Raw genomic sequence first — 27,824 nt, 5'->3', positions numbered from 1 at the left:
CGGCCGCCCGGCCCTGCCCGCCACTCACCGCCTCGGCCGCCGCCGCCGCCGCCGCCGCCCGGGCCTCCGCGGGCCCCCGCCGCCGCCGTCGCCCCCTCTCCGGCCCGCGAGCTCCCCTCCCTCCTCCCGCACCGACCACCGCCGCCGCCGCCACCGCCGCCGTCGCGCTGCGTCACCGCGCCGTGCGTCACCGCCCCTGGCCCCGCCCCGGCGGGGCCGCCGCGCGCCGGCATTAGCTCAGGGCGCGGTGACGAGCGGCGCGCCCGCCAACGGGCGGCGAGGGCAGCGCGAAGGGCGGGAGGGGCGCGCGGAGCCAGGCGGGGTCCCGGCGGCCAGGGCAGCGGCGGGGGTCGAGCGAGGCCCGGGAGCCCCGCCCCCTGCTCGGTGGGATTGGTCGGCCCTGGGCTGACGGACAGTCGGCGCGGCCGGGGCTCGCGGGCCGCCGGGCGGGGGAGGGGCGGGGCGCGCGCGGCGTTGCCACGGGCGACGGGCCCGGCGCAGCCCGCGATTGGGCCTCCGGGCCCGCAGGGGGCAGTCTCGCGCCGTCTACCTCAGCGGCGCAGTCACAATTCCGGATTCTGGCGGTCAAGGTCTCCCTGCCCGCCCCGCCTAAAGCGTGGGCCCCCCGGTGCTGCCGACCGTCCAGGTCCTGAGTGGCGTCGCGGGTCTGGAGTCGCTTTCTCCGCGCATCCCTCTCTGACCCTGTGGCTTCGTCTCTGCAATGGGAATAGGATCAGAAGAGACGACGCCTGTAAAGCGCTGGGCACAAAGGAAGCCGTCAATCAATGGGAGTTGTGGCTATCACTGTTGTTGTCATCTGTTCATTCCACAAACTTTCCTGAATCCGGGGGAACTAAGCAGATAAGGGGCCCCCACTTAGAAGGCTCTAGCGGGGCAGCGACGTGGCTTGTTAGAGGAACTCAAGGAATTGCAGTCGAGTGGAGTGTAGAATTCAAGGCAGGGAGGGGTGAGAAGTGAGCTGCAGACGGCTGTCTGGCTGCTTGAGGGAGTTTGAAGTTGTCTCTTGGGCACTGGGGCACCATGGAAGGGCTTCAAGCAGGGGAGTCTCCGTGAGTTGGGGGTTTGGAAAGATGTCTCTGGCTTCCATATGGAGGATAGATTGGAGGGATTAGAATTGGTGGTGAGGAGTCCAGGGAGGCAGCTGGGATGGGAGAGGGGCGTCTGCACCAGGACGGGACTGTAGGAAGGGCAGGAGGTGCAGGTGGGAGAGATGCGCAGGAGGTCGAGTGAAGTGGCCCAGGGACTAGCTGGCCGCAGAGGGGGAGAGAAGGAGAAATCCAAAAGGAGGCCCTCTGGCTGGGAGATTGGGGGTTGGTGGGCATCCCTGAGAAGGAGACCCAGAGGAAAAGCTGGTTCAGAAGCCTGGGCCACCTAGCCACGGGGCACAGGAGGCTGCACATCCCCTGAGTCTGGAGCTTACGAGAAATTGGGGCTGGAGACCAAGATTTGAGGATTATCAAAGATGGTAATTGAAGCTATGGGAGTGAGTAACCTAGCCTGGGGAGATAATGTAGGATGAATGGAGACAAGGATCCTCCAGAACCCCAAGAAAAGGCAACACGTAAGCTTTCAGCAAAGGAATCGACACTCTCAACAAAGATTGAGAAGCAGCAGCCAGAGAGAGAGGAGGAAAGCCAGGAAAACATGGCATCACAGATGCTGTGAGGAAAGGCCATTTTAAGCCAAGGTGAGGGGATATCACAAATCCACCCACTACGCCCTACATTTAAGCAACAACTTTCACACTACAGAGAATGGTTGTGCTCCATAGATGCTGGCTCATTTATTCATTCAGTAATATTTCTTGAGTACCTAATATGTGGCAGGCACTGCTCAAAGTACTAGAAACTCAACAAGGAACAAGGCCGACAAAAATCCCTGCCTCCATGAAGCTTACATTCTAGTTGGAGGGGCACAAACAAACAAACAATAAATACTTACAATGTAACTTGGTCATAAGTGCTATGGAGAAAAATGAAGCAAGCTAAGGGGATGGAGAGATGGGTCAGCACTATTTCAGATGGGGGAAGGCCTCTTTGATCAGGGGAGAGTTGAACAAAAACTGGAAGAAATGAAGGGGTGAACCATGAGGGAAAGAAGGTTCTAGAAAGAGGGAACAGCAAGTGCAAAGGTCCAGTGGCAGGATCATTCACAGAACCACAAAGAGGCTAGCATGGCTGGAGTGGAGTAAGCAAAGAGGATGGTAGTGGAAGACAAGGTCCAAGAGGTGATGGAGGAGGGGCGGTGGCAGATAATTGAGAGTTGTAAAGGCCACTGTAAGGACTTTTGCTTTTACCCAAATAATGCCGGAGCCATGGGAGGGTTTTGAGACAGGAGGTATGTCATCTGACTTGAGTTTTCTTAGGATCCCTCTGGCAGTCCTATGAAGAACAGACTGTGTGTGTGTGTGTGTGTGTGTGTGCGTGTGTGTGTGTGCGTGTGTGTGTGTGTGTGTGTGTGCGTGTGTGTGTGTGCGTGTGTGTGTGTGCGTGTGTGTGTGTGTGTGCGTGTGTGTGTGTGCGTGTGTGTGTGTGCGTGTGTGTGTGTGTGTGCGTGTGTGTGTGTGTGCGTGTGTGTGTGCGCGTGGCGGGCGGCAGGAGCAGGGGGACAGTGAGGAGGCTGCTGCGAGAGTTCAGGTGGGAGACGGAGGTGGCAGGACCAGGGTGTGGGCTGTGGAGGGTGAGAGGTGGGCAAGTTCTGGTTATATTTTGAGGTTCAGAGAGGACATGTCCTGATGTACATTGTGACAGGAGAGAGAAGGGTGGAGGACAACTCTAAGACACCCCCAGGTGGCGATGTCACGTTGGTTATTGGATATAAGAGTCTAGAGTTCACGGAGAGGCCCAAGCTGGAGAAATAATTAGGGTGTCCCCTTTGAAAGACTGATGGGGTCAGGAGGAGAGGAAGGTTGATGGAAAAGAGAAGCGGCCAAGGACTGAGCCCTGGGACACCCCACTGTTAAAAGGAAGAATCAGCAAGAGAGGCTGAGAAGGAGCAGCCAGAGGAGTCGGAGGAAAACCAGGCCGGGGTGCTGTCCTAAGAGCCAGGTGAAGAAAGGGTTTCAGGGCACAGGAAGTGACAGACGGTGTCAGACGCGGCTGGCAGGCAGGTCAGATGAAGACTCAGAATTGACCATTAGGTCCAGCACCCTCGAGGTCGTTAGTGGCCCCGCTGAGGGTGTGTTAGTGAAGAGGGACAGGGGTGACAGTCTGCTGTGAGAAAGTTGAGGAGAAAATGGGGGTGGGCCGGCCCCGTGGCTTAGCGGTTGAGTGCGCGCGCTCCGCTGCTGGCGGCCCGGGTTCGGATCCCGGGCGCGCACCGACGCACCGCTTCTCCGGCCATGCTGAGGCCGTGTCCCACATGCAGCAACTAGAAGGATGTGCAACAATGACATACAACTATCTACTGGGGCTTTGGGGGGAAAAATAAATCAATAAAAATTAAAAAAAATAAAAAAGAGAACATGGGGAGGAGAAATAGAAGGCAGTGAGTGTAGATGATTCTTTCAAGAAGTTTTGCTGGAAAGGGAAAGGAATGAATGGACAGCGGCTGGACGGGAGATAAGAGTTTTTAGTTTTTAAGATGGAAGAAAAAACACCACACGTAGCCTGAGGGGAAAGATCTAGTAGAGACGGGAACATCGATGATGCAGGGAAAGGGGGCGCAGCTGCAGCAATGTGGTTGAGTAGGTGATGGGGGGGAGCAGAGGGGGAGAGTGCCCGAGTAGAGGGGGGACAGGAAAGACTATGGAGAGAAGCCGAGAATCCGGCACAGCAGGCCAGTCATTGTGGGGCTGGGACCTGTGAAAATTCTCTTTTGTTTGGTTACATTTTCTTACCGAAATGTACCGTGTTTTCCCATAAATTACTTCCATTTTATTTCTCTTTTATATGACAGTTAGGACATTATATTGATTTTTTTTGGAATTTATGTGTACAAGTGGGTTACATTATCTAGGAATTTCATTTCAGAATGAGAAAAAGGGCAATGCAAAAGGCTCTTAATAAAAAAGGGGGTACTGGTCCGACAGGCTTGAACACCACTGTTGTAGGGCCCATTCTAAGGCCCATGGGATTGAATAACAGCAGGGAAAAATTTGCCGTTACCTGGGTGCTGTGGAGGCTCCTCTCTTGTCTCCATTTCCCCATCAACCTAATAGGTGGCAGTTGGACTAGCAAACGTCTCTAAGATCCCCTTTTCAGCTCTGGAATTAAAATAGTCCAGATCAGGGGAAATCCAGGAAGGCTTCCTGGAGGAGGGGAGGAGCTAAAGAACTCATTATCATCTAGTGTGTATTGAGCATATCCACCATGCTGGGAGACATGTGAAGCTATTTTCTCCTCACAATAATCCTGAATCAGAGGGGTAAAGTTGCTTTGCTAGGGTCACACAGCAAGGTAGCATTTGAACCCCAGCATTTGCAAAGCTGGGAGGTCCTGGCAGATGAGGGGAAGGAAGGAGGGGGAGGAGCCTTCTATGACAGTTGTCTCAGAATGGGCATAAACAGGATGTGGTGTTGGATGAAACCTTTCCCCTACCCCACACTCCGCCCCCCACAGCCCTGGTCCCCACCCCTAGAAGACAGCGGAACTGGGAAGAGAAGAGGCCTGTGGACAGAAAAGTCATGGTCAGGGGGCCAGGGGGCATGGTGGGAAGGGCCAAGGGCTGGGGTTGGGCTGGGCTGGGCGGGTGCCTGGGTGAAGGTCAGGCTCAGGGGCTGGGAAGGGGACCCCACTGCGGCAAGGGGCCTGGCTGGGGGAAGAGAGATGGTGGTTCCGGGTTTCCCCCAGGCGGGCAGATCCCTGCGTCTCCTTGAGTGTCACCCAAGGGCACCTGGCGAGAGGGCTGGGGTCCAGCCTCTGCTCTGCAAGGGGCAGCTGCTGCCCTGAGGAAGGGGGGCCTTTTCCTCGTGTGTACGAAGGCTTCATAGGGGCTCTTGGGGCCCTCATCTTCACTAGGCCACGGGGAAACTGAGGCTGGGAAAGGGGGCAGGGGCCGAGGCCGAGCCAGCTCAGCTCTTCCTGGCCTCCTCTGGCAGTCCGACTCCCTGGTGGTGTGCGAGGTGGACCCAGAGCTGAAGGAAAAGCTGAGGAAATTCCGCTTCCGAAAAGAGACGGACAATGCGGCCATAATAAGTGAGTGTCCTCTTCCCCTGTGGAGGGGTGGGGACAGGAGGGCAGGGCCGGGCTGGTGTCACGGGTGAAGGGGGGCGCCTAACCCCTGTGTGCCATCCCTCCCCAGTGAAGGTGGACAAGGACCGGCAGATGGTGGTGCTGGAGGAGGAATTTCAGGTGAGGGGCTGCGGGGGATGGGACTCTCAAGAGGGGAGGGTGGGACTGGGAGACCCCAGGACTAAGAGCCTGGCATTGGAGGCCAGAAAGACCTGGAAGTCAAGTCAGTTCAGCTATGGCCCTGGGCAAGGGACTGGCCTGTCTGGGCCTCTGTTTCTTCCTCTGTGAAGTGTGAATAACAGCACCGACCTCTTAGGGTTATCTGTGGATTCCACTATTTAGTCCTTGCAGTGGGTTCAGTAGAAGGCCCGGCACACAGTATATGCTCAATAAAATCATGATGATGCTAATGATGATGATATTTTATTGGCACTTAAATGAGGAGTTTCCAGATGAATTAACAAAGAGCTAGCGGAAATCTTTTATAAAAGGGTAGAACTCGCCCTCCCTTGGCCTCAGCCTTTATCAGTAACATGGGGATGATAATAAGGTTTACTTCATAGTGTTGTGGTAAGGATTTAGAGGGAGTCCATGGAGACTGAGGCTAGGGCTGTTTGACTGGGGAGGGGGATCAGCCGGGAGCTGGGCCCCCTCAGGTCCTCTGTAAGGAAGCGTCGAGAAGTGGCTATGATTTGAACCCGGATTCGACTCTGAACTCTGCTGCTCACTGTCTGTGCAACCTTGGGCAAATTTCTTAACACCTCTGGGCCTCAGTTTGCTCACCTGTAAAGTGGGGATAATAATAGGACCTACCCCATAGGGTTATGGGAGAAGTCAATGAGTTAATCCATGTGTGTTTCTTAGACCAGTGCCTTAGCACGCAGTAATGGCTTGCTCAATGGCAGTCTTTTCTTCTCTTTTTTTTTTTTCCCCAGAACATCTCTCCAGAGGAACTAAAAATGGAGTTACCGGAAAGACAGCCCAGGTATCCGGGGGGAAGGAAGAGGAGGGTTGCGCCATGGGGACACGGGTGATAATGGAGGTACAGACTGAGAGATTGCCTGGGTTCCACTCCTATTCACAGGCGTGGAATCTCTGTGTGTGAGGCCAAGAGCTCATACCCTAGGACTTTTTGTTTATAGACTAATATTTTATTGCAGAATTTTACCCTCATAGTCATATGTGATATTAGAGTTTGCTTTTTTTGTACAAACTTTGTCAGGTTTGGGTCTCAGCATTGTACTTGCTTCATTTATAAAAAAATGAAATTTTCCTTCTTTTTCAATGCTCGAGAACGCTTCGGGTAGTAAAGGAATTATTTGATCTTTATTGGGGAGAATCCCGCGTGAAGTCACGTGAGCCTTTTTTGTGTGTGTATGAAGGAGCTCTTTGACCCTTGTATGAAAACCGGTCTGTTTAGATTTTTCATCTCGACTGGGGTGAATTTGGGGTGCCCTAGGATTCTGAGCCTCAGTCATCCCAGGCTCTCCATCTCAGCCAGGACCAGCTTCCCAGGCGTCTGACAAGTGTGGTCACATGGGGTCCCACACCCAGGAGGGAGCCTTCAACATTGGGGTTAATGCTCTGTGACTGCCTGATGTCTTAAAATTCTTTATAGTTTTATCTTCGAATTTGCGTTTTGTGTGAAGAGGTGGGACAATGGCGCAAGCGTTGGGGGCTTGGAGCCTCCCTCCCCCGTGGTCCAGGACCCACTGCCTGCACCGCCCAGTGATGGCTGCTGCCCTCTGCCCCAGGCAGGGTCAGGGTCAGGGTCAATGTCAGCACACGCCCCCTGCATGACAAGTTCCCGGGTGGGCCTATGCACATCTGCCCTCCCCCTTCAAGTGTCCCCGTGCCCAAGACAGCGTGACTTTAAATAGCAACTTTAAAAAGACCGTGATCAGTCTGGAGAGACACTGCAGAAGAAAGGAAAAACTTTTCTCCTGCCTTTGGAACAAGCCCCATGTTTTCAGTTTGCAGTGGGCATGGCAAATTATGTAGCTGGCCCTGGTCTCCGCCCAGAGACCTAGAGCCTGGACAGTATTGCATGGTGCTTGAGGACATAGCCTCTAGCACTGAATTTCCTCTGTTCAAATCTTTCCTGTATCCATAGAGCCTTGGGCAAGTGCCTTCACCTCTCTGGGCCTCAGTTTTGCCATCTGTAGTATGAGGATAATATAGCACCTACGTCAGAGGGGGGTTGTGAGTCAAGTAAGCACTTCCTATCATTATTATTATTATTATTATTTTGTGTGTGTGTGTGTGAGAATGATCAGCCCTGTGCTAACATCTGCCAATCCTCCTCTTTTTGCTGAGGAAGACTGGCCCTGGGCTACCATCCGTGCCCATCTTCCTCCACTTTATATGGGACGCCGCCACAGCATGGCCTGACAAGCGGTGCATCGGTGCACGCCCGGGATCCCAACCGACGAACCCCAGGCCGCCGCAGCCCAGCGCGCGCGCACTTAACCGCTTGCGCCACCGGGCCGGCCCCAATTATTATTTTTGATCGTTTATTGTGTTTGAGGCCAGTATCCTGGCTCTCAGTTGTTAGCCCTGGGGCTGTGGCCTCAGGTTTTGGGCGCTGGGCCTGGGCTCCAGGCTGCAGTCCTGAGCTGTCCCCTTCCACTGGTGCAGGTTCGTGGTGTACAGCTACAAGTACGTGCACGAGGATGGCCGCGTGTCCTACCCCTTGTGTTTCATCTTCTCCAGCCCCGTTGGTGAGACGCACTTCTGCCTGTCCCCAGGAGAGGGTCTTAGATTCGCTGTGTGGGGTGTGTGAGAGTGTGTACGTGAGTGCAGGTGTGTGTGACTGGTGAGTGTGTGAACGAGTGCAGGTGCCAGTGTGAGGGCGTGTGTGACTTGGTGAGTACGTGAGTGTGTGGCACGTGCGGTGTGTGTGGTGTGTGAGTGCTGGGAGGGCAGTGGGGCGGAGGTGGGGGCTCAGATTCCTGCAGAGCCCACCCATCCTCCCCAGTCCCCAGGCGCATAAGCACACTCACCTCTTCCTTTTACCTAGAACTCCCTGTCTGGCCCCTAAACCACCTCCAGGGACCCTAGAACTTCAAGCCCCCAAAGAAACCTGGAGACTCGGAGTATAGCCTCTAGGGACCTCCTTAGAACAACTCCTAAGGCCCTTGGAAAACTCCAGGGCCTGCAGGACATGACTAGGGCCTTAGAGAACACCTCTGGGTCCCCCAGTTATGCTCCCTTCTTCTCTTTTCCGTGCAGGCTGCAAGCCCGAACAACAGATGATGTATGCGGGGAGTAAAAACAGGCTGGTGCAGACGGCAGAGCTCACAAAGGTCTGGGCCTGTGGCCGGGGCTCCCAAGTGTTAGGGAGGAGGGGTTTGGGGGGCTGGATTCTTGGTCTGAGGGAGGAGGGGCTGGGGGGCTGGACTCCTGGTCTGAGGGAGGAGGGGCTGGGGGGCTGGACTCCTGGGTCTGAGGGAGGAGGGGCTGGGGGGCTGGACTCCTGGGTCTGAGGGAGGAGGGGCTGGGGGGCTGGACTCTTGGGTCTGAGGGAGGAGGGGCTGGGGGGCTGGACTCCTGGGTCTGAGGGAGGAGGGGGCTGGAGTCCCCGCTGTCTCAGTTCCTGAGTGGATCATAACGCCGCGCACCCCCCTGCCTAGGTGTTTGAAATCCGAACCACTGATGACCTCACCGAGGCCTGGCTCCGAGAGAAGTTGTCTTTCTTTCGTTGACCTCTGGGCTGGGGACCTGAATTCCTGATGTCTGAGTCCCAGAGGAACTGGGGACTCGGAACTCTAGGACCTGAACATCCGAGACTGTAAAGAAATTAAAATGCAGAAACTCGAAGACCCTGGGTTCTGGCTGTTTCTGTTCCTCCTTGTGGGCGCTAGCCGACAGTCCCTGCAGTACCAGGCTCAGGCCAGCAGAGGGCAGGCAGACCAAGAGGATGCCCGCGGAGTCCCGGGAGGAAAGGAGGGGACCTGTCTCTAGGAAAGAAAGGGAGGAGCCTGTAGGGTTTCCTAGAGGGAAATGGGGGAGGCCTGGTCTCCTGGAGGAATTGGGGGACTGTCTGAATCTGTAGAGGGGCCACTTCCAAGGGGAACAAGGCCACCTGGGTCCCTGAGAGTAGAGGAGGTGGCGTGCCTGTCTCCCCTCTCTCCCCTTCCCACCTAGCTCTAGGAGCTGGCAGGCATTAGCTTGCACTGAATGCTCCTTTTCTCTGTGAGCCCCCAGGCGGGAAGGTTTGAAAGGCAGGGAAGTTGTTGAAGAATCAAACAGAATAGCTTCAGGGGCTCCGCAGTGGCTGGGGTGGTAGTTTGTGTGGTTGGGTTGGCCTGAGGGCCCAGGGCTGGGGAAGGCGAAGAGGATCCAGGACTCTCAGTGGAACCCCGAGGGGTATGAGGTTGGCGAGGCAGGAAAGGGACACCTACCAGCCCCTGTCTGGAGATTCTTTTTTCTTCTGCCATCTCTGGGCATTTGACTCAGGCTTTCCGTCTCTGTCTGAGAGGCATTTATTGAGCACCGACAGTGTACCAGGGTCTGAGGATTCTGAGATGGGCAGGTCTTCACAGAGATGAATCACTTTCTGTCTCTCTCTCTGTTTCTCCTCCGTGTCTCTGATTGTTCCTTTCTCTGCCCCCAGATTCAGGGACCTGGGAGCTCCCTCCCCTCACCCCTTTCCAGGTTCCCTGTAGAGAGGTGGCCGTTGCCATGGTAACAATGACACAGTGACCTTGGGCCAGGGCTGCCCCTCCCCCAGCCCTGTCATGGCTGGGGAAGGGTTGGAGGTGGGCTTGTGGAACCTTCCCCAGCCCTCCCAGCCAGAGCACACCACCCCCTCACCAATCCACTCTGCCCCAACTCTTGCCCCCTTGTCTTCAGTCAGGATAGAATCACTCTGCACCGGGCCATAAAGAAATTCCCTCTGCCCTCTTTTCTGGGGGGAGTGGGGTTGAGCTTCTCTCTGGACCCCTGTCCTGGTGCCTGCCCCCCCATCCCTCTGCCAGGCACGTCTCTACCCCTCCCTCTGATCACACCTCAGTCCCTGGTGGCTAGAGATGGAAAAGGGGGAGGGCTGGGGATAAGAGAGGTCACTCACTTAAGAGGTCAAGCAACTCCTGGACTGCAGAGGTCAGAGAAGCAAAAGGACTTGCCCAAGGTCATGCACTTACGTGATCAAATGAATAGTAGCTAACCCTGATTGAGGGCTTCCTGTGTGCCAGGTACTTCTATAAGCACTTCACAGGTATTAACTCATTTAATCCTTACAATACCCCATGAAGAAGGTACCGTTATTATCCCCAATTCACAGATGGAGAAACTGAGGCACAGAAGCCAAAAACACTTGCCCAAAGCTACACAGCTAGTGGCCTGTACACCCAAGGCTATCCTGTGGTCAATGGCCACTCCCTCTCTTAGGCAGGGGATTTAGGGAGTCCACTCATCCTCCTCCTCCCCATCCCTCCTCCTTCTCCCCCTCCGCCCTCCCCCTTCGCCCTCCTTCTCCTTACCCCTCTTCCTCCCCTCCCCCATAGTTGAACTTCTGTCTGCATCCAGGCTCATGATTGCAAACAATCCAATCAGAAAAAGGCATGTACAAAGACTTGCCCAGTCAGGAGCAGGGAGTTTGGAAAGCAGGGACCAATCAGATGGGCCACTCTGAGGGGCAGCCCAATGCAGAGTAGGTTTGGCTAGAGGGATTGTGGAGGGACCAATCAGAGAGGCCAGAACAGAATACACTATCCAATGAAGAGTCAGCACGAGGGGGTGTGGCCTTAGGTTCGAGGTCACTCTTTTGGGGTGGTACAAACTGGGGACCACCTCCTCTCTTTCCACAAGCCTCAATTCTAGGCTCCCACAGATCCAGGTTCCCTAATCTTTGAATCCAGGTCCTAGGTTTTTCTCAGGGGCGCTTCTCCCTGCTAACCTTGAATGCGAGCAGAATTTATATTGAGAGGCGGAAAATGGACTTCAGGGCGGAGCTGAGAATGCAGGACCAAGGCTCGGCAGGAGGGGCCAGCGCTTAGGCTGAAAGCTAGACGCTTTTGAGGTGGAGCCTAAGGTGGAGAGGTGGGACTCGGGCTGAGGGGTGGGGCTTAGACTTGGGGGCGGGGCCTAGGCTGAAGAAGTCTATTATATACTGTGCTTTGGGGCGGTCCTAAGGTAGAGGGGTGGGGCCTAGGCTTGGGGGCGGGGCCTAAATTGTGGAAAAATGAGATGGGTGAAGAGGCCCTATTAGCAGATCTGGGGCAGGAATTAGGGCCTGGGGGGAACCATCACACTATCTACTTCCACCTGTTGCCCTCTTTTTCAGGCCAACTCACCTTCCCTGACCTCATCCGGCACACACGGCCGCCGGGGTATACCCCTCCCTTCCAGTGACCCCAGGCTGGGAGATCATGTTTATTCCTGAGTGTGGCCCCTGCAGTGAGTCTGCTTGGGACCCAGCTCTCAGGCCCTCTCCCCAGAGGCCTTCAAGGAGCACATGCTTCCTGAACACCTATGGGCGCCGATCGCTGTTCTGGACCCTGGAGAAAATTGGTGCTCATGCCACGGCCCTCGGGATGTTACATGTCAATGACTGGACAACAAGCAATAAACAAATAAATAAGTAATAACAATAAATAGGTAAACAACAGCAAACCAGATCGTTGCCAAGAATGATAACTGCTTTGAGGGAAATAAAACGAGGTGACGTAATAGATAGAAGTGGTGGACCTGTTGGGGCTAATTTTTTGTCCCCTCTTTAGTCTCTAGAAGGGTCCTCCTGCTCCCCCCTGACAATGTTTATTATGAAAAATTTCAGACATGCAGCAAAGTCGAAGTAATTTTCCAGTGAACACTCGTATATCACCCCCTAGATCTACCATTAACCTTTTACTGTGCTTACTTTATCACATATCTGTCCATCTCTCCATCTTATTTTTTATGTATTTCAAAGTAATTTGCAGATATCATGGCAACTGGAGGTGGGAAAGGAAGGACTCTCTGAAGAGACCGCATTTGAATTAGACTTGAATGAGAAGAAGGAATCAGCCGTGGACGGGGAGAAGCGTGCAAAGGCCCAGGGGCTGGGATGAATTGATGTGTTGGAGGAATACAAAAGTCATCACTGAGGCTGGAAGACAAGAGTGGCCGGGGATGAGGTCATGAGGTCAGCAGGGGCCAGAGCTCTGGGGGCCAGATGCGCTCTGGGAGTGAGGCCGCCTCTGCCTGGGCCCAGGCTCTTGTTTCCCCATCTCTGTGTATCTCCGTCTCTCTTATTATTATTTTTTTTCTCACCCTCTCTGTTTCCACTCCTGTCCATCCCAGGCCTGCCCTCCCCCTTTTCCCCTTCATCTCCACCCTGTTCTGTCGCTTACTATCTGTGTGACCTTAGGCAAGTGACTGAACCTCTCAATTGTGGCTCAATATTCCTCATCTGTAAAATGGGGATAGTAATGGGACCGCTCATCTGGCTCCTGTGAAGAGTGCGGGAAGCCATAAATGAGAAGCCCTTAGATTCATTCCTCCTACACAGTAGCGCTGGATGTGTGTTCACGCTTGTTGCTATCAGTATTCCTTCTGCCATCTCTGTCCCCCTGGCCTTGGACCTCCACGCCCGGGCAAGGAGCAGCAGGAACCAGGGGGGAGGGGAGAATGGTGCCTGGGTGGCGGTGGTGACGGTGGAATCTAGAGACTGGAGGGATTGCGAATGTCCCCAGGGAGGCATCTAATGGTTGTGAGTGGGGTCAAGGTTCACTAGAGGACGCTCTGTAGGGGTGCCCTTGATCTGGGGGGCAGGGCAGCCTTCCTGTGATGATATGGCAAGGAAGAATTTAGCGAAGGGGTCTGGGGGAGGACCTTGATACAGTGGGATCCAAAATGGGAAGAGTTTGGGTCTCCAGAGATCTGGGGGACTGCAACAAGACAGATTTGGAGGGGAGGACTTGCAGGGTTTGGGGACCTGGAGAGCATCTCAGAAAGAGGTGTAGGGGGCTGGCCCGGTGGTGCAGTGGTGAAGTTCACGAGCTCCACTTCCACGGCCCACATTCACAGGTTCAGATGCTGAGCCTGGACCTATGCACTGCTCATCAAGCCATGCTGTGGCGGCGTCCCACATATAAAGTAGAGGAAGATGGGCACGGATGTTAGCCCAGGGCTAATCTTCCTCAGCAAAAAGAGGAAGATTGGCAACAGATGTTAGCTCAGGGCTAATCTTCCTCACAAAATGAATAAATAAATAAATAAAATAAAATGCCATTACTTATTAAAAAAAAAAAAAAAAGAAAGAGGTGGAGAATGGCCTGAATACTCAGTGGGATTTGGGGGAGGGGCCGGGGGTCAGCTATTGGGTAGGGGTTGGCAAAGGGGTCTGAACAAGGAAGGAGCAAGGAATCCTGCGCTCCACGAAAGTCACAGGGAGAGGGGCAGGGTCTGCAGGGTCCAAGACAGAGAATAGGAGGAAGGAGGAGGCAGGGTCCTCGTGAGAGTAGGACTGACGGGGAGGATAGGAAAGAATCTGGGACAAATCTGTGGTTCTGGAAACCAAGGGATGCCTTGGAGGGGAGGATGGTCTGGGGTCTAATGGGGGTAATGGGGAAAGTTTAGGGTCTCCCATGGGGACAAGAGACATATTTGAGCTCTCTAAAAGTTAGACATGGTCTGGAGTCCCTATTGGGGGTCAGGGAATGGGTTGAGGTCCTAGAGAATAGAGGACATGGCTGGGGGGTCCCTAAGAAGGAGTGGGATATGGTTTGTGGTCCTGGGTGGCTGTAGAACATGGTCTGGGTCCCCAAAGGGAGTAAGGCATGCTCTGGGGTCTCCCTGTATGTTGACATGTGGTCTGGGTCTTCTCTGGATGTTGGAGTATGATCTGGGGTCCCTGAGGGATGGGTTGTGGTCTGGGGCCCACCTGAATGTTGGGGTATGATTTAGGGTCCCGGATGGAGGTGCCCTGGATCCTCTTGGATGCTGGAATTTGATATGGGGTCCCCCTGGATTTGGGGGCATGGGCTGGGGTCCCTGATGGGGTGTGGGGCAGAGTCTGAGGTCACCAAGGAGAGTAGGACATGGTTTGTGGTCCTGGGTGGCTGTAGAAAATGGTCTGGATCCTCAAAGGAGGTAAGGCATGGTCTGAGGACCCCCTGGGTATGGGGACAGGATCCGACGTCCGCGTTGGGAGAGCCGGGGTCCCCACGCCAGTCGGGGCGTGGTCTGGGGGGTCTCGAGGGAAGCCGGCAGGGCTGGAGGTGGGGCCGGGGAGAGGTCGGGGGCGGGCCGGCAGCTCCGCAGTGGAGAGGGGTCTGTCGCGGCCCCCGGGCGGGGGTCGGAGGCGTGCAGCCGCCCCGCCCGCCCCCTCCGGCCGGCGCCCCCTCCCCCCTTGCGGCGGTGGCGGCGGCGGCGCGGAGGGCGGAGCTCGGCGGCGGCTCGGGAGGGAGGGAGGGCGGGAGGCGGGAGGGAGGCGGCCCCGCGGCACCGCGCCCCCTCCCCCGGCCCTCCCCCCACCATGGCGCGCAGCGCGGCGGCGGCGGCGGCGGCGGCGGGGCCGGGCCCGGGGCCCCCCCGGGCTGGGTGAGCGCGGCCCGCACGGCCCGGGAGGCGGCGGGCGGGGGCGCCGGTGTGAGCGCGGTGCGAGCGTGCGAGCGTGTGAGTGTGTGTCCGCGGCGCTGCGGCGGGCCCGGCGTGCGCCCGCGGCCCTGTGTGTGCCCGGCGCCGGCGTGTGCGGCGCCCCGCTCGTGTGGCCATCGGTGTGTGCTGGGTGTCGAGCCGAGGTGCTGTGTCCGGCCGTGCGTGCGTGTCCCCCGAGTGGCTGCCCCTCCGGCTGTGTGTCTGGGGGGCTGTCGCGCGCCCATCGGAGGGCTGTGTGCAGGTGTGTGTGCGTGGGTTGTGTGCCCAGGTGTGGGTCCCCCCCAGCGAGTGTGTGCGCGCGGCCAGCTGCGTTGGGTGTTTGTGTCTGGGTTCGATGTCCATCCGAGAGTCTGTGTAGCCGGGTGTGCCCGCTCGGTTGTGCATTTGTATGTGTGTCCGCGGGTTGGATGTCTCCGAGGTTGTGTGTCTGTGTGTCCGCCTCAGGTTCCGGGCCGGGGACTGGGGCTTGGCGCCTTGTGGGTCCAGGCCTCTGTGTGGGTTTGGGGGAGGGAACGTGCCGCTCCCTTGGTCCATGTCAACTGGAGGGGTCCTCAGCGGTCCTTGGGGGAGACGGCCATGTCTTCCCCTTCCCGGTGGCTGGGTGGGGGGGATGGGCCGCCGGTAGGTGGACAGATGGAGGGATGAGAGGCCGAGGGATGGACAGATGGGCCCGAGGGGAGGAACATAGACCCGGCCTTTCTCCACCAACCCCACCCCAATCCCCCCTACCTGCCAGATCTCCGCAGATGGGGCCAGAGTTGCCTGCATCCAGATGGCCAGGCTGGGGGACCTTTGGGCTGCTGGTGGGAGGATCTAGGACTGGTGCTGTAGGACTCAGCCCCCCAACCCTCTGAGATTCGACCTGCTGAACTCTGACCTGTGGCACTGCCTTTTGCCCTGGTTGGTGGGAGGGGGGGATGTTAGCATTTCTTTGGCCTGGGAAGTAGGAGGGGTGAGGGTGCCTCAGGGCTGGGAGGAATGTGTGTCCACGGCTGTGTGTGTGAATCTGTGCCTATCTGTAGACTCTGCCACTATGGGTCAATATTTTGTGTGCATTTGTAAGTGTGTAAATCCCTTCTAGGGCTGTTGTGTGAGCATGTGTCTATTATGAGTGAACATCTTAGAGTGTCTGTGCAAAGGTGAATCTTTTTGTGCCTGTGTGCTCGTTTGAGTATGTATCAGCCTTGTCAGTGTCTGTGTACGCTTGTGGTTCTGTGTACGTGTGTGAGGTGTGTATCAGCTAGTGTGTGCATTGGAGCATCTGTTGGTATAGGAATGTATCAGCTTTGTGACCGTGCATCACAGGGATATGTGAAGTTGTATGAGTGTGTTTGGGCATTTAAGAGTGTGCACCTGTGTACCTTTGATTGTGCAAGTGAGTATCTGTTATATGTGTGTGCCCTCTGTTGGTGAGTGTGCAAGGGTATGTCTGTTACAGGTGCATGTCCCTAGTTGTCTGCAAGGGGGCACATGGGTTTCTCTGTTGTATGTGTGCATCTGTGTGTGTGAATGTGCAAGGGAAAGTCAGTGTTGTACATGTGTGGTTGTGTGCAGGTGTGTCGACCTGGAGGGCATGTGTCTGTCCATGTTGTGAGTCCATTTAGGTGTCAGTGTTGGTCTCTCAGGAGTGGGGTTGGGTATGTTCAAACATAGATGAGCAGGGTGATATGCCCACACATGTCTGTGTTCCCAGCACAAGGCTGACCCCGCTTCTGGGCCCAGTGAGATTGAGGCCCAGACCTGTGGCATGACATGTGGTGTGCTGGGGTCCATGGACACAAGTGTGTTCACGTCCCAGGCCAAGAGCCCATGGAGGACGGGTGGCACGCAGATCTTGCTGGCGTGTCCATGGAAGTCCAGATGCAGAGATTGGGTCGTGGGCCCGTAAGGGTTTTGGCATGACCACACGTGTTGGTGTGACAATCGTGTGATGGCGAGGATGGGACCGCTTGGCTCTTCCCCAGCTCCTAGTACCACTCAGGTGTTTGAAGTTGGGGACCTGGGATGTGAACTCGGCAATGAGGAGGCTGGGAGCCTAGACTCCTAGAACTGAAGGAGAAGGGGGCTGGGTCTTGAGAAAGGAAGGGCCTGAGAGCTGGACTCTTGAGTCTGAGGGAGGAGGAGGCTGGGGTCTCAGACTCTAGGGTCTTGAGGAGGAGGAGGCTGGGGTCCCTGGCCTCTTGAGCTCCCAGAGGACAAAGGGCTAAAGTCCTGGACTCTTGGGTTTTGGAGAGTGAACAGCCCTGAGGCCCAGACTCCTCGTCTTCCAGAGATGACATCCTGGGTCCATCTGATACTATGCAGAGCCTGAAGCAGGAGGGCCGAGAGAGTGGTCACACCGGGGACTTCCTTGGCTGAGCTGGTCTCCCAGGAGAGGAGCCAGGAGGATGCTAACAGGGTCGTTGTGTTCCTTTGCAGGTACTGGCCCAGGCCCTGACTCCCTGCAGAGAGGTGAGTGGGGTCCCTCAGGCTGGGGAGAGAGATGTGGAGTGAGTGGGCTTGTTCTGAGCCGGCTGGAGGCCTGGAGCCCTGCCTCATGTGAATTTCAGTGCAGGGTATGGCAGCATCCTGAGGGGCCAGGTGCCCCCCAGGCTGGGGGTGGTGACAAAGTCAAGGAGCATCATGTTCGGGTAAGGGCTCGTGGTGCAGCCAGGGCGTGGGTGGCAGGTGGGGGTCTCAGGCCAGGAGGCATCCCCTCTCAGGACGGGTAAGATGGTAGGGAAGTGGGGGTTTTCTTACGATCTCAGTAAGGGTGCAGGAGTTTCAGGACATGACATGACATGACCCCTGCATTTGGAGAGTGGCATGGACATGGTTTGTTATTTTGTGTGTGTATGTGCCTGCATGTGGGAAGATCTCCTGATATTCCAACCTGCTGCTGGATGAGAGAGAGCCAGAGAAAATGATAAATTAATAATAATAGCAGCTAACATTTATGTAGCCTTTGCTCTGTCAGGAACTATTCTAAGCGTGTAACAGTGTAGCATCTCATTTAATCCTCCCAACGACCCTATGAAGTAAGTGCTATCATTATCCCTATTTTATGGATGAGCACACTGAGGCAAAAAGAGGGGAAGTCATGCAGCAGGGAATTGGAGTGTGAACCCGGACAGTCGGGTCCAGATTGTGTCCTGCAGTGCTGCAGTGCCTATCCATAAATGTTAACTATTTTCATTGCTATTATCATTCTTTCGACTTGAATCCCACCCCAGCTGTGGCAGGGGAAACTCTGTACTTCCGTTTCATAGATCAAGATGCTGAGCCCTAGAGACCCCACAGCTGAGCAGGTGCAGAGCTGGGCCTCTTAACTCAGGAGTTCCGCCTTCCAGGCCAGGGTGTTCTGTCCACACAGAGCAGTGTCCCAGAACGGGTGCAGGACAAATCAGTGTGTGTGTGTGCTGGGGGGGCTCAGAGGGGGTGGGCGCCCTGCCTCTGCCTTTTTCTCTCTCCAGCCCAACCACTGTCTCCCTCGATCTCTTTCTTCCTCGTCTTTGTCTCTCTAACACTCTTGTTCTCTCTTCCTGTCTCTCCCTCTCGCTCGTCCCCTCTCCGTCTCTATGTCTCAGCATCTCTTTTCTGTGTCTCCCCTCTGTTCTCAGTTTTTCTCTCTTTGCTTCAGCCTCGCTCCCTGTCTCTTCACCTTTCTTTCAGTCTTTGTCTTTTCATCTCTTTGTCTCTCTCTCTCTGAATTTGTCTCTCTGTTTCTGCCAGTCCATCTCTCCCTCCCCCTTGTCTCTCCCTGTCTCTTCACCTCTCTCTCTGACTCTCTTGGCCCCTCCTCTGTGTCCCCCCTTCCCCATGTGCTGAAGGATCAGGGCTGCATCAGGTCACAGCCTCAAACTGCAGATTCCCGGGAGGTGGGCCAGCGGGGACTGGGGTGCGGGGTGGGGTGAAGACAGTTCCAGGGCACCCCCTTCCCATCGTTTCCTCTTCACCCCCCACCCACCCCGTGTTGTGATGGGAGCTGACATGTCGTGGGCTGCAGCCGCCTCGGGGGAATCCCTGCTGGAAGGTTTTGCCTGGAGCAGAGGCATAGCGTGAGTGTGTGAGTATGTGTGTGTGTAGGCATATATGGGGCCTTGTGTGTGCCCACTAATGTGAGCATGAAAGTCTGCCCCCTGCTTGGGAGCTCAGCAGAGCCCAGGATGAAACCAGGCTCCAAGAAGGACTTCCCAAGGCTGAGCAGGGAGACTCATGTGTTTTTCCAGCCCCTCCTACCTTCAGACTCCCTCTGCCCCTGCCAAGGGGGGGGGGTTGTTACCCGTGATGTTTACTGCATATTGACTGTGTACCAGGCCCTGTGCTCAGTGGCCCCATGAATGAGCTCACTGAACCCTTGCAACAACCCAGTGAAGATGGCACAATTATCATCCCAGTTTACAAATCAGGAAATTATGTCCTTGTTAGGGGAAATCATTGGTTTGGGGTCATGGAGCTAGCAAGTGGGGGACCCAGGACTTGAACCTGAGTCTGTTTGATTTCAAAGCCCTGGCTCTTAATAGCAGTGTACACTTCTATGCCTGGCACATAGTGGACACTCAATGATGATGATAATTACTAACGTGTATTGAACACATTTTACGTGCCAGGCACTGTTCTAAGTACACTATGCTCATTAATTCATTGAATCCTCACAGAGGTAAGGCCTGTTTTTATCTCCATTTTACAGATGAAGAAACCGAGATTCAGAGAGGTTCAGACATTTGCCGGAGGTCACACAGCTAGTAAGTGTCAGAGCTGGAATTTGAACCCAGGGAGTATGGCTTTGAAATTCATGACCTTAAACTCTAGTCGGCAGTGATTTTTAAAAATATTTAGTGGGTACTGGAAGGCCCAGGCTGGGCTAGGTGTCACCCCTCTGGTCTGGGATCTCCTAGAGGAGGGGCAGAGGTAGAGAAGGGCACTGGGAGGTGGGGCAGTGGTAATTTACCAACCAGCTTGGAAATATTATCTATTAACCACATGCATGCCAGCTAGTGATCAGTCCTGTCTCTGTCCCATAAGACCTGGTTGTCAGGAAGAGTGGGATCTGGGTCAGACTCCTAGCAGGACATCCCAGGGCGGCCAGGCTGGCGGTCAAGCCCTATGCCTGGGTAACCCTTCTCCTTCCTTGCAGATCTCACCTCCCCCTACTCCCGCCTTCCCCCTGCACCATGGCTCCGGGCCCCTTCTCCTCCGCGCTCCTCTCGCCACCGCCCGCTGCCCTGCCCTTTCTGCTGCTCCTCTGGGCGGGGACATCTCATGGCCAGCCCTGCCCCGGCCGCTGCATCTGCCAGAATGTGGCGCCCACGCTGACCATGCTGTGCGCCAAGACCGGCTTGCTCTTCGTGCCGCCGGCCATCGACCGGCGCGTGGTGGAGCTGCGCCTCACCGACAACTTCATCGCGGCCGTCCGCCGCCGGGACTTCGCCAACATGACCAGCCTGGTGCACCTGACCCTCTCCCGGAACACCATTGGCCAGGTGGCAGCCGGCGCCTTCGCCGACCTCCGCGCCCTGCGCGCACTGCACCTGGACAGCAACCGCCTGGCCGAAGTGCGCGGCGACCAGCTCCGCGGCTTGGGCAACCTCCGCCACCTGATCCTTGGCAACAACCAGATCCGCCGGGTGGAGTCGGCGGCCTTCGACGCCTTCTTGTCCACGGTGGAGGACCTGGACCTGTCCTACAACAACCTCGAGGCCCTGCCGTGGGAGGCCGTAGGCCAGATGGTGAACCTCAACACCCTCACGCTGGACCACAATCTCATCGACCACATCGCCGAAGGGACCTTCGTGCAGCTTCACAAACTGGTCCGCCTGGACATGACCTCCAATCGCCTCCATAAACTGCCCCCTGATGGGCTCTTCCTGAGGTCGCAGGGCACCGGGCCAAAACCGCCCACGCCGCTCACGGTCAGCTTTGGCGGCAACCCGCTGCATTGCAACTGCGAGCTGCTCTGGCTGCGGCGGCTGACCAGAGAAGATGACCTGGAGACGTGCGCCACCCCCGAGCACCTCACTGATCGCTACTTCTGGTCCATCCCCGAGGAGGAGTTCCTGTGTGAACCCCCGCTGATCACGCGGCAGGCGGGGGGCCGGGCGCTGGTGGTGGAGGGCCAGGCGGTCAGCCTGCGGTGCCGCGCGGTGGGTGACCCCGAGCCGGTGGTGCATTGGGTGGCCCCTGACGGGCGGCTGCTGGGGAACTCGAGCCGGACCCGGGTCCGGGGGGATGGGACGCTGGATGTAACTATCACCACCTTGCGGGACAGCGGCACGTTCACTTGCATTGCCTCCAATGCCGCCGGGGAAGCCACGGCACCCGTGGAGGTGTGCGTGGTGCCTCTGCCGCTGATGGCGCCCCCGCCGGCCGCCCCGCCGCCTCTCACCGAGCCTGGCTCCTCCGACATCGCCACGCCCGGCCGACCTGGTGCCAACGAATCGGCCGCTGAGCGGAGGCTCGTGGCAGCCGAGCTCACCTCAAACTCCGTGCTCATCCGCTGGCCAGCCCAGAGGCCCGTGCCTGGCATCCGCATGTACCAGGTCCAGTACAACAGCTCCGCCGATGACTCCCTCGTCTACAGGTGGGTGCTGCTGTCCCAGGCCCTCCTCCCTCCCATCTGCCCACTCCCTTGGCCTTCTTGCTCAGCTGGAGTTCTGGATGGGCATGCAGAGTCCTCTTGGGCTCTCATTTACCCTATGTCCTCTCTCTCTCTCTCTGTCTCACTATTGCTTCCTGTTTTTCATGCATTTAGCAAATCTTTGTTGAGCACCCACCTGACCCAGCCCAGGGCTGGGCACTGGAGTTACAACAGTGAATGTGCCCACATGATCCCTGCTCCCAGGGGCCTCAGGGTCTACGTCACTGCTCACCAAAGGTGCTAGATCGTGTACCTTGTCAGATAAACATTTTGGAACATGAAATACACAAACATATATTTACAGTTACACTTATCTTTATAAATATACCAGTGCTATTGTATCAACACATTCGGTACATTATAGAAACAGAAAACAGAAATTATGAGAAAAATATATAAGTTATTTCCACCCTCCACTGGGTTAGAAACCACTGCCCTAGTGTGGACAGGCCTGTATGGTGTAGACAGACATGAAAGAGTTCCTTTCTCCCATCATCTCTTATTCTCTTGCTCTGGCCTGTGTCCCTGACTGTACCTTCTCTCCCTCCTGCCCTCCTTAGGCACTGGGCCCCTGCTCTGTGCTAGGCCCTGAGGGGGGCACTGGGGACACAAGGAGACCAAGAGACCAGTCCCTGCCCTCAGGGAGCTCACAGCCCAGCGGGAGGCAGATAGTACACAATGAATTATTGCCTTGGCCTTGCAGTGTCGCTCCATCTCAGCAGTTTTTTGAGTATGACTCACGGCCACAGACCTGGCACACAGTGGGCACTTGAGAAGGCATTGCTGGCTCTGTGGACAATGTTCCTTCTCCCTGGCTCTGCCTCCCTGGTGCACTTCATAGAGCGCCTGCTGAATGCTTAGGCCTAGGTTTGACTTCAGGCTTTTGGCTTTTTGACTTCAGGTTTGACTTTTTGAACCTGGTCGCCAAACACTGAGTAAATGCCTACTGTATGCCAGATTCCATGCTGGGCCCTGGGCCTTCCGAGATGGATCAGACACTGGCCCATGTTATGAACATTAGGGCATCAGACACTGGCCCATGTTACGAACATTAAGGCAAACCAAACAAAACCTTTATAAGGTACTTCCAAGGATGCTACCTCATTCAATCTTCCCAACTCTGCTGTGGGGCAGCGAGGAGCCCCCCTCCCATTTTATAGATAGGAAAACTGAGGCTCAGCGGGGGGCAGTTACTTGCCCAAGGTCACACAGAAAGTGGCAGAACCAGGATTCCAGCCCTGACCCTTCTGACTCCTAATCCTGCCCTTTTTATGTTGAACACACATTTATTGAGCACCTACTGTTTGCCAGGCAGGGATGGAGGGGAGCTAGATAATACCTTTCTGGAAATAATTCTGGTTTCTGTGACTCTCCACCTCTCTCTTTCTCCCTTTCCTTCTCTCTCTAACACACGGCCACTTCATGGTGGGGTGGGGGGAGGCCCACAGGCCCCCAGACCCTGCATGTGTGCAGATGTTGATGGCCTTCTGTCCCCAGCTGGGTATTCTTCCCTTCCCCTTAGGGCCACAGCTCCAGTCCTCCGTCCCCCATTGCAGACGCCTGTGCTATGGCACTGCAGGAGTTAACTTCCTCAGTGCTGCCGTGGGCAGAGACCACATCCAACCAGGAGCCTGCTCTGCTGCTTGCTTGGGTCTGGCAGCCAATTAGAGACACATGGGCTCAAGCTTTCTTAAGGAGCCAGCCTCTGTCCTTGAAAAGGGGGGAGTCCCTAGCAACTGGTTATTTTGGGGCTCTGAGAGGGGAGATGAGAGGAAGAGGAAGGCTTGCAGCCAGGGACCCAAGGCTGGATGGGGTGGGGGCAGCGGACTGTGAAATGGCAGGCAGGGGGAGAGCTGGAGAAGTGGGTGGGCCTTGATGAGGGGGTGGGGCTCTTACTTGAAGTCTCTTGGTTGGAGGGTGGCTCTTGGTGGTGGGGGAACCTCCTGGAGGTGGGAAACTGAGGTGGGCTCCAGGACTGCAAGGTGGCCTGGCTGGAGAGGAGGTGGAGTGTCTGAGAGGTAGGAGGCCTGTGGAGATGGGGCGTGGCCTTCAGAAGAGGTGGGGCTCCTGCTGCGTGCTCCTCCGCAGATGAGGAGACGGTCCTTGTCTCCAGTGACCCACTAAGAGATTTGCAGGAGAGGAGAGCTTGTGAGCTTGAAATGCAAATCCACGGGGATGTGGCAGTCCTGGGTTAGCCAAGGCTAGACATGGCCAACAGCATGGAAGCGATGTGCCCCATAGAAGAGGGGCAAGGCCTACTAGGAATGGTCTTACAGACGGGAAGGGTGCAACGGGCAGTAGAGTGTGAGTCCCAGCAAGGGTTACTGACCAACACTGGGGGGATGCGAGCTAATGATGAAATTAAGTGCCAGGCTTTGGGTATGTTAACTCAGTCATACTTCAACCCATCTCTATGATGTAGGAATTCTTAATATCCCCATGTGGGGGAAATGAGACACAGGGAGGTTAAGAAACTTGCCTAAGGTCACAGAGCTAACAAGCAGCAGAGGAGAAACTCACACCCAGGCAGTCTGGCTCCCAGACTCTGTCAGCTTAATCACTTCTCTACACTGCCCCCCATTTGAGGGCAGGGGCCTGCAGCAAGAGAGGGGCATGCCTGCTTGGCTGCCTTTGACACAGTTATGGGTGAAACTTACCTGGGGCGTGATTTGGTGACTTCTGGTGGTATAGCGTAGCGCATGCACATAAAGTGGTTGCCTCTGATATCTGGAGAGGGAGGAGGACATGCAAAGAGTGGACATGGTCCTAGGCACAGCAGAGGAACCATCCCCAGAGGGCTATCGTGGGGTGTGGCTTGGAAGCCACTGGTCAATCAGAAGGGGAGTGGCCTGTAGCCCTGGCCCCTTAGTGGGCAGGAATATGTAGTTGAGGGGCTTGGAAATTGTCCGGAAAGGTAGACACAGCTAGGAGGTTGTTTACCCCAAAGTGAGACCAAGATGAGGGGGAGTGGCCTGTATCATGGTTTCCCCTAAAGAGCAGGGATATATAGAAAATAGGAACTAGAAGAGCATCCATTGTCCCAGTAGAAGTAAGGAGGGGTGTGAGTTGACCTCAGTGTCCACTTGAGTGAGGGTGGGGCATGCAGGCAAAGGGGCGTGGCCTGTAGCATGGTCCCTTTAAAGGGTGGGACTATGTAGATAAGAGAGCTTGAATGGCAGTTGTCCTAGTGGGAGTGAGACACTGCTAGGGGGCGTGTCCTGTCCTCTGAGGGTGGGGCCTAAAAACGTGCACTCCTCCCATACCGGGGCCATGCTATATAGATGAAGGAACATGAATGGCAGATCCTGTCACAGGCTGGAGGTGGGCCTGAGGGCGGGGCATGCAGATGAAGGGCGTGGCCTGTAGCAATTCCCGAGAGAGTGGGAACTTGTTGCTTGAAGGGCTGCTGTTGTCCCAGTAGTGGATGAGATACCGGTAGGGAGGCATGGTGTGGTCCCCACTGGTCACCACGGGTGGGATACGCAAGTGAAGCTGCGTGGTTCAGAGTGGAGCTAACCCCGCCCCCTCCCGCAGGATGATCCCATCCACCAGCCAGACCTTCCTGGTGAATGATCTGGCGGCGGGCCGCGCCTACGACCTGTGCGTGCTGGCTGTCTACGACGACGGGGCCACGGCGCTGCCGGCCACGCGGGTGGTGGGCTGCGTGCAGTTTACCACGGCTGGGGACCCGGCGCCCTGCCGCCCGCTGAGGGCCCATTTCCTGGGCGGCACCATGATCATCGCCATCGGGGGCGTCATCGTCGCCTCGGTCCTCGTCTTCATCGTCCTGCTCATGATCCGCTACAAGGTCTACGGGGACGGCGACGGCCGCCGCGGCAAGGGCACCTCCCGGTCGGCGCCGCGGGTCAGCCACGTGTGCTCGCAGACCAACGGCGCAGGCGCGCCGCAGGCCCCGCCCCCGCCGGCGCAGGACCGCTACGAGGCGCTGCGCGAGGCGGCGCCCGCGGCTGCTGCGGCGGCGGCCGTCGAGGCCAATGCCGCGGCGGCCGAGACGGATTCCGCGGAGCCGGAGGCGGTCCTGGGACGCTCGCTGGGCGGCTCGGCCACCTCGCTGTGCCTGCTGCCGTCCGAGGAGACCTCGGGGGAGGAGTCTTGGGGCGCGGCGGGCCCTCGGAGGAGCCGATCCGGGGCCCTGGCAGGGCCGCCAGCTTCGGCGCCCCCCACGCTAGCTCTGGTTCCCGGGGGGGCGCCGGCCCGGCCGAGGCCGCAGCAGCGCTATTCGTTCGACGGGGACTACGGGGCGCTCTTCCAGAGCCACAGTTACCCGCGCCGCGCCCGGCGGACAAAGCGCCACCGGTCCACGCCGCATCTGGACGGGGCCGGCGGGGGCGCGGCCGGGGAGGACGGAGACCTGGGGCTGGGCTCCGCCAGGGCGCGCCTGGCCTTCACCAGCACCGAGTGGATGCTGGAGAGCACCGTGTGACGCCGGGCGGACGAGGGGCAGAGCGCAGCGCCCGGACGGCGGACGGCTCCTCCTGGAGGGGCGGGGCTGCCTCCGGCTGCGGCCCGAGGCCGCGCCCCGCGCCCGGGGGATGGGGGCGCCGGCTCCCCTCCCCCGCGGACCCCCGCCCCTCCTGCCCCTCCCCCCGCGCGCTCGCGGACCTCGCTGGAGCCGGTGCCTTACACAGCGAAGCGCGGGGAGGGGCAGGGCCCCCCGACACTGCAGCACTGAGACACGAGCCCCCTCCCCCCGCCCGGACCCGGGGCAGGGGCGAGGGGCCCATTTCTTGTATCTGGCTGGACTAGATCCTGTTCTGTCCCGCGGCGGCCTCCAAAGCCCCCAGCCCCGCCCCACTCACCTACCAGGTCCCGTCGGGCCTGGCTTGGGGTCCCCCTTTCTCTGTTCTCGTTTGTCTCTGTCCCCCACTCTGTCATCCGTGTCTTCCGTGTCTGTCCTTCCCTATTTGTCTCTCCTTTCTCCTGTCGTCTCTCCCTCTGCCCTCCCCTATTTTGTCCAGTCTCCCTGTCTCTCCCCCCTACACATTCTCCCGGGCAGGTGCCACTGGAAGGACCAGACTCCCCTATTCCATCCTCTTCCCCAAATAAATCCTCACAAGAACAAAATCCAAAACCAAATCCTCCTCCCTCGCGGAGCCGGGACCCTCCGCCGCAGCAGAATTAAACTTTTTTCTGTGTCTGAGGCCGCTCTGCTGACCTCTGTGTGTGTCCCTGTGTCTCGGGGGCGGGGGGTGACCCAGATCACAGCATAAGGACTAAGTGAGACTGAAAGACGGGTGACCGACTGGGCCCAGGAAGACTTGCAGTTTCCTATGGGAGAGACTTAGAGGTGGGGAATAATACAAATAAAATGATAATAGCTAACCTCTAGTGAGTGGTTCCTATGTGCTAGGCACATAAGTCATTTAATCCTCACGACCACCCTAGGACCTTAGTACTCTTATCCTGTTTTGCAGATGAGGAAAATAGAGACACAGAAAAGTTAAGTCACTTGCCCAAAATCACATAACCAGAAGGTGGCAAAATGGGCATTTAAAAGGCAGGCCGCCTGCCTTCTGAGTCTGTAATCGTAACCACAGAACTTACCTCTACTGGGGAGCAGTTAGCAGATGTTGGTTCCACACACAGGTGGTGCTAAGCACAGCTCACCTCTGAGGCTGGACAACTTGGGTCTCATTTTACAGACAGGAATCTGAACCAGGGAGAAGCCAAGTCACTGGCCCAAGGCCCCCCCTGGGAAGGACTAGGGGAGCTGGCAGTTTGACCTCAGAATGGTTCCTCACCCCTACACTATGTTGCCCCTAGTGTTTGTGTCTGGAGGCTGGGGAGTGGCCCCAGTGACCTTACTTAGCTGGGCACTGGTATCCAAGGGCAGGCTGGTGGAGGAGGGAACGAGGAAAGAGCTCATTGGTCCCTCTGTCTGGAATCTGAGGGATCCTAGTGAGGAAGGAGTTGGGGGGCGGTGCAGAGGATGATTTGGGGAGGGGAGTTTCTCAGGTGAGGCTGAGGGCTGTGGCTGAGGAAGGGAAGTTGGTGGCGGGGGGCACCCCAGCCCTTTGCAGAGGGGGCCCTGCAATGAACACTTCTTCCTGATCCTGGGGAAGAAGGAAGGAGGCTTCTTGCCAGCCAGGGGCCCCCTGAGGCCTGGGGAGGAGGAGAGAAAGACAGAAATAGAAGCAGAGCAGGAGGGAGGGGGATGGATCCGGGCAGACAGGGTGGGAGGCGCAATGACAGAGGCACCAGAGAATCGCAGGCCGGGAGGCTTCCTCCCTCGGTGGCCCAGCCACGCGTATGCATCTCGGGCCTCACGACTCTGGGGTATGGAGGGCTTCCCACATGCCGGGCACTGTGCTCACCAACCCTCCCTGATGCGTGAGTAGAGATCGTGCAGCCCAGCGCCTGGCACCTAATGCTCACAAGATGGAGTTACTCGGATAGTAAGCGTGATCCCATTT

General features: G+C 56.9%; 3 protein-coding genes across 8 annotated transcripts in view; 2 read left to right on the top strand and 1 right to left on the bottom strand.

Moving 5' to 3' along the window:
- SAMD4B (sterile alpha motif domain containing 4B) overlaps positions 1-93 on the bottom strand; it is a 37,328-nt gene extending 37,235 nt beyond the window's left edge. The window contains exon 1 of one of the 2 annotated variants that reach the window (XM_058529303.1): positions 29-93. The gene's annotated coding sequence lies outside the window, so the exon portion shown is untranslated. The remainder of the gene's footprint in view (positions 1-28) is intronic. The other variant, XM_058529300.1, reaches the window with a different exon arrangement.
- Positions 94-4,561: 4,468 nt separating this feature from the next.
- GMFG (glia maturation factor gamma) lies at positions 4,562-9,011 on the top strand. The gene is made up of 7 exons (XM_058529307.1): positions 4,562-4,648; positions 5,060-5,156; positions 5,263-5,312; positions 6,128-6,177; positions 7,830-7,912; positions 8,424-8,497; positions 8,825-9,011. Exons 1-7 carry the CDS (start codon positions 4,646-4,648, stop codon positions 8,894-8,896), a joined length of 429 nt encoding a protein of 142 aa, XP_058385290.1. The 5' UTR covers positions 4,562-4,645; the 3' UTR covers positions 8,897-9,011.
- A 3,141-nt stretch (positions 9,012-12,152) lies between these two features.
- Positions 12,153-26,551, top strand: LRFN1 (leucine rich repeat and fibronectin type III domain containing 1). Of its 5 annotated transcripts, none has more exons than XM_058529298.1 (5): positions 12,153-12,318; positions 17,193-17,225; positions 19,444-19,498; positions 19,891-21,333; positions 24,925-26,551. In XM_058529298.1, the coding sequence occupies exons 4-5, from the start codon at positions 19,928-19,930 to the stop codon at positions 25,832-25,834; spliced, it is 2,316 nt and encodes a 771-aa protein (XP_058385281.1). In that variant the 5' UTR covers positions 12,153-12,318; positions 17,193-17,225; positions 19,444-19,498; positions 19,891-19,927; the 3' UTR covers positions 25,835-26,551. The 5 variants fall into 5 exon arrangements, with proteins under 5 accessions (XP_058385281.1, XP_058385278.1, XP_058385282.1 ...); XM_058529295.1 differs by lacking the exon at positions 12,153-12,318 and adding an exon at positions 14,678-14,717; XM_058529299.1 differs by lacking the exons at positions 12,153-12,318; positions 24,925-26,551 and adding exons at positions 14,678-14,717; positions 22,913-23,203.
- The last annotated feature ends 1,273 nt before the right edge of the window (positions 26,552-27,824 follow it).

Source organism: Diceros bicornis, chromosome 34 (genome assembly GCF_020826845.1).
Source record: "Diceros bicornis minor isolate mBicDic1 chromosome 34, mDicBic1.mat.cur, whole genome shotgun sequence".
Lineage (NCBI taxonomy): Eukaryota > Metazoa > Chordata > Mammalia > Perissodactyla > Rhinocerotidae > Diceros > Diceros bicornis.
The sequence above is the reverse complement of the archived record's forward strand: the minus strand, read 5'-3'. Positions and strand labels throughout refer to the sequence as shown.